Here is a 6,203-nt window from a genome sequence, read left to right on the forward strand (position 1 = left end):
TATATCTATAATCAAGCTATCTATAATCACTGCTATATACATTTCATATGTATAACGACTATCTATTTTAATAATTGTAAGTTTTGTATTTTAATTTACGTATATGTATTATTAAACCTTATTTCGTAAAATTAAATTCCTGTTCTGCAAATTCCTATTCTTTCAATCTTATAAGCAACAACATATTTATTACTTCGTTATTAGAATAAGAATGGGGAAGAAAATGAGCTCAGCGATTCGAAGAGATAGAGAGTCAGTTACAATATATCCATATATATGCGCATGCGCGCGTGTCCCCCCCCCCCACCCACACACAGAAATACAATTTACGGATAATTACGAGTAAAAGAAATTTACTTGTAAGTTTTGGGATCCGCAAGATGTTTGCTTAATTTAAGTGCGGTCCTTTTCTTGCATTCCTCGTGACCAAGAATACATGCCCATTTTAAGGCGCTTAGCCTTGTCAGTTGTGTGATATCATCATCATTAGGATTGTCTACGTATCCTACGTACTGAAGAAGTCTCTCAAGGAGTTGCACTATACGTACCTAATAGAAATTATAAATTAATGTATTTATTTTATATTGGTTCATTGTGATACTTGTGGAAATACATAATCTACATATAAAAATATACATATATAATTTTGTTAGTGCTATATCAATAAATTCAATAATTGAGATATGTATGTGTGTATACAACATATTATATCGTAAATATATATATATATACAGGGTGTTTCATTTTAATTGCCACACTAAAATATCTCGAGAAGGAGAAGACGTACGTGGAATTAAAAAAAGTTTCAAACGAAAGTTTTAATAAAATAAAAAATATTGTATTATAGTGTTTTGAAAAGCTTTTGAGGTAAGCTACGAGAATATGCAATGAAAAATGAGAGGTTCTATTTAAAAAATTTAAAGTGACCTTACTCTGACCTTGACAACGTCACCCAAGATCAAACCTATGGTACCATCTTATGTCCCTCTCAAAGTCACATAACTTTTGTCTGAAACTTTCAATTGTATATAGAATACTTTATATAATTGTTGTTCTTTAACATATATTTATATATCTTTTAATACTATGAACCTTCGCTATAATATGAAAATGTCAAGTACAAAAAATCATAGTTTTAATTATAATATATTACATACAAATAAACAATACTTTTATATGTGTTTACTTTTAAAAGAAGTTCGCAAATTTTACGAGAATATAATTAATTTGTGATAAATTAAGATATCGGCATTTTACGACTTTACATAACTTAAACTATAAAATCCTACCAGGGGCGTTTTTAACGTCGGTGCAAGCGGTGCGGTCCACCGACGGGCCCCCGCAAGTTTCGGAATCCGCGGTCTCCCACAGGCCCCGGTGCGTGGTGTGAACATTTATGAATTTTTTTTAAATATAAAATTATAAGGAAAAATACATTTTAAATGAGGCACTCAAATATTTATTCGTAATAAACGAATTTTCCTTATATTTGTTTAGCTTTAAGCTAACACTTTTATGTGAAAATACTCGCAATACTTCGGAATCGAAAACTGGAAGAACAAGAGAGGAACAAAATGTAATGGTCAACTAGAGTGCGTTCCACTTAAAGTTCGCATCGCTTGTGTATATCTAACATTTGATAATATGAAATGATGCTCGCAAGGATTTATAGATACTTCATCTTCTACCATTTCATCGTCGACACTTGTTCGTAGTCGAAAAGATATGCTGTATAGAAATTGCTTTGAATCAATAGTAATGCCCGAGCCCTTTCCATTTTATCCTTGCACCGACGTTTTAACAGTCCTAAAACCGCTATTGAATCCTACCTTAACATGATGGAATTCTTGCAGAAAAAAAATCTTTGACTTAGTTTCTATCATTTGAAATAATGGTTGCCATGCCGCATATTCTCTCTCTCGAGAGAGATAACTTATCAGATGAATGAATAAATATCCGTTGTTCATTTGATCAGCAAACACCATGGCAAGCGAATCAGTAATGATTTGAGCACGATTAAGAACGTGTATATTTTTATATTCTTTACTGTTTAAATAATGTGCAATTTTTTGATAATTCTTGATATCGTAATTAACACGATAATACCCTGTTGAATTTTTATTACATTATTAAATCCTTTTATATATTATTAAATCCTTTTAATTGAATTTATCAAGATATATTTTTATATATTAAAAATTATTTTGCATTAATTAATATTTGGCGAAATTTGGAAAATTTAATCAAATTTCCTTTAAACTTAAACTTTTTTATAAATAAAAAGATACATATAAATGCATTGAATGATGTAAAACTTTTGCGATGATAGAACAAATAAAATAAATAAAAAAACATAAGTTCATGCTTACCAGTTTGTTGTAAGTTGATAATAATCCAATCATTTGGATTAATTGTAAAGCTTATATTATATTGATCTGGTCGTAACCAATAACGAGGTACAGTGTTGGAGAAATTCGGATTGGACTTCGTAGCGAAAGTTATAGGAATCCACCATTTAGTTTCCCCAGTATACTGCCTGATACATGTTTGTGAAAGTGTCACTTGACCAGTTTCGTAATTTCTCGCCACCTCTACAGAAGGATAACGCTCTTGGTTCATCCAAGTATCCATCACTTCTTTTATTCTATAATCTTTGTGTGGGACGTCAGATTCGTCTAGAGCACTTTGCATGGCGCTCCACAAATCATCTGGACTGGTCGAACTAAATTGACTAAATTTGAAAAATGACAATTGTCAGTGGTTGCAGTCATATCGAAGAATATACATTGACTACGGATTAAAGGATTTATGCGAATATTAATGTACAATTGAATGTAGATACATATGTAAAAAAATGTTAAATGTAATCTAAAACTAACTTAAATTGAATTATAACTGAATAAGAAGTAAGAAATGTATGACCTATAATTGAATAGTAATGAAATATTGAGTACTTGAATTCAAATTTCTGTCATATTATATTTTTTAATATGGATACAAGTACTTATTATTATATCCATGTACTTAATATTGTAATGTATAATAATTTCAGACTACATTATATACTTACTGCTTGGTCAAGTATGTAATGAGACCCTTTCTAAATACCTCATCAGTAATTGTATTATGTAACATGCGCAATAAAAGTGGCGCTACGATAATACACCAAAAATGTGAATTAATAATAATTAATACATTCAAAGTACATATAAAATTAATATCTATTATATATAAATACTGCACTAAAGAAGAATTTGCTATTATAGCTTTCTGTTTCATCTTTTATTTCACGCTTGCATTAAAGAATCCATGAATAATTATTTAATGTTATTTACATAATTTTACCTTTTTTATAAACTTCATCAGAAAACAATAACTCCTTGTCGAGAGTATTGCCAAGTTTTAATGTGACAGAATTCATTAAACCTATATCTTTAAGGAAACAATGATGTATTTTCCGAATCACAAGAAGATCCATCATCCGCCAATCTTTGAAAATCTGAAGTAAGAAATGTTTCGCTGTGACTAAATATCAAAAATTCGAATTATAAATTCGCATTATAACTCGCATTATAAATACAAAACTAGTTTATTTGCCGAAAATGCTATTTTACATTTTATTACACCTAATTGTATTAACATTTTCAGGTCGAATCTTTTTTTCAAAGAGAGCATACCTAGTTTAATTATTTTTAAAAGTTTTTTAGAGATTACTTAATACGAAAAATATAAAAATCCAAAATGTTAAATTTTAATTCTAATGAAAATATTAGTGTTCTTACGATTCTTGTGATAAAAAAAAGTAAAATAGTAGATCTTCAATAGACAAATATATGTAGAAAAAACGAATGATCTTTAATTTTCAATAAGGATTTTTATTAAAATGTTTATATAATTATTTAAAAAATCGCACACTTTTTTATATATAATTCTATAAGTTAAAGCATGTCCTATTTTTTATTCAATTCCATCTTAAAAATATAGTATTTAATTGCATTTAATTGGCATTATTTTAATCTTATATTAAGAAGTACTTCAACACCTTTTTTATAATAATAACTTAGGATTAATAATATTGAGTAACCTTGTTTATTATGTACGTTTCGAAGAACGAAGCAAATCCCTCGCTTAACCACAGGTAAGACCACCAAGATGGAGTAATCAAATTGCCAAACCATTGATGCGCAAGTTCGTGTGCTACTGTCAACGCTACATCTGTTTTCTGATATATTAGATGGCTGCTGTCATCGTAGATAATTTTCGATTCACTAAAAGACACAATATTACATGATATAATTATGTAAAATATTCCTGAATATGCAGTCGAATGTTTTCCGAGTAATTATGTTATTCATAAAGCTCATACACGAATAACTTATAGTTTGGTTTCTTTCTTTTTATATACATAATACGTAAAATAGTATAATGTAAAATATTTATGGGAGTGAAAAGAAGGGGGAAATGTATTAAATACGTTAACTATTTATGACAATCTAAGCATGAAAACATGTATTTTTGAATATTTGTGAGATAAGCACATGTTTTAAATTCATAAGTTTTGAATGCTGAACGAAATTTTGACTAGCGCGCTGTAATAGCTTAATTAATTTTTTTAATTATAAATATTACTAGTAAATAATGAGTCCCCAATTTTCCATGCCACCACTTGTAAAACCTGGTACCAAAACATGGTCCATTTTCGGTACCTTCTGAGAACTATTGGTATATTGAATTAAGAACTCTATGACCTTTCCAGCAATATTATGTGCGAATTTTACTTTTGATATCAAAGACGACTTGCACCACATATTGATCGTTTCGTCCGCGTTGGGAACGCGGACAAAATCAGACATTACAATCGCTACGATATAAGTAGACATTATAGGAGTGATGTCGAAGTGTGTCCGCATCATGCCATCTTGTTCTAAAAATTGCTCTCGTATTGGCATATTTGACAATACACCATACTTCTGATGATGCTTTACAGAAATGTTGAAGGTAGCTTTTAACGCTGGTTCATCCCAACATGGAAATGTTCGTCTGGCACCATTCGGCTCAAAATGCGTTGCAGCTAACCATTTACTATTTAATAAGTATACTATTATTAAAATGATAGCAAATTTTTCACTTATGTCGATTAACATAAGAATTTTATAAACTTAATTACTTTTTATTGTTATTTATATTATCTTTAATACAAATTTTGTTAAAAGTTAAAATCGAAATACCGTATAACTATATGTCGTATATAAAATTGAAATTGCCCTTTTAAATATTATAATATGTATTTTATATACATATATATGTATTGTATATGCATGTATATACATATATAGTATATAATTATATATATATAATTATATTTCCTCTGAAGAGCTTCTGAAGTGTTGTAACAATAATAAAAACAAATGAAGATAATAACAAAAAACTTTTATTACGTTGCAAATAATTTTTTATATTTTAATATTTACTTACGTGTCTCTCTCGTTTCCTTTATCAATTGTGTACGGAAATTTCATAAAACCCGTTTGTCGAGACACAGGTTTAAGTAGATTACCAATAAATTTCATGTTTAGGACGTAAAAACCAGGTGACAATACAGCGTCGAAATTAAGTGTCAAAATGTTTGTTTCATCGTTATGAATATGTGTCATCGGTTTATAAACTCTATCTTTGTCATTAATCAATGTTGTCGCTGTCTCATTTATTTTTAAATCTTTCGAGTGTAAGGTTATTTTGGACGATCTATGACGAATCTTGATATTGACATTGGATTCACCATGAAAAGTAAAGTTGTCTTCTTCAAGATACAGTGTCAGATTGATGTTATAGTGAATTGGTATTGTATTGTTGGGTAAACGATCAATAATTTCTAAATTATTATCGATGCAAGAAACCGTTGTTGTGATCAATATTACGCCAATATTTAATAACAATGTTGGGAATCTCATGTCGGTTCTTTCTTTACTTATAATCTACAATTTTTCGTTAAATGTGAAATAAATATAATATTATACAATAAAGTCTAAAGTTATTGTAATTTATATATATAATGTTAATTTTTATATAATAATAGAAAGAAATGAAAAAAATAATTTTTGCAATTTTTATTAATATAGAATCATGTATAATATCTACTTTAGGAAAATTATGAATATTTTTTTACATTTGATATTGTGTAGGTGTAGTACTTTAATGTACTC

The 6,203-nt window shown here is 28.6% G+C and overlaps 1 protein-coding gene across 1 annotated transcript in view; it reads right to left on the bottom strand.

The window, feature by feature from the left end:
- Positions 1 to 5,951, bottom strand: part of LOC108727903 (uncharacterized) — a 31,072-nt gene extending 25,121 nt beyond the window's left edge. Inside the window, 8 exon segments of the mRNA XM_018456196.1 lie at positions 358 to 548; positions 1,830 to 2,107; positions 2,370 to 2,731; positions 3,071 to 3,152; positions 3,346 to 3,499; positions 4,085 to 4,268; positions 4,630 to 5,082; positions 5,476 to 5,951. Of these exon segments, the coding sequence (XP_018311698.1) occupies positions 358 to 548; positions 1,830 to 2,107; positions 2,370 to 2,731; positions 3,071 to 3,152; positions 3,346 to 3,499; positions 4,085 to 4,268; positions 4,630 to 5,082; positions 5,476 to 5,951 (2,180 nt within the window).
- Positions 5,952 to 6,203: the final 252 nt, after the last annotated feature.

This window comes from Mycetomoellerius zeteki, unplaced genomic scaffold, assembly GCF_001594055.1.
Source record: "Mycetomoellerius zeteki isolate Tzet28-1 unplaced genomic scaffold, Tzet1.0 scaffold564, whole genome shotgun sequence".
NCBI classification, from domain to species: domain Eukaryota; kingdom Metazoa; phylum Arthropoda; class Insecta; order Hymenoptera; family Formicidae; genus Mycetomoellerius; species Mycetomoellerius zeteki.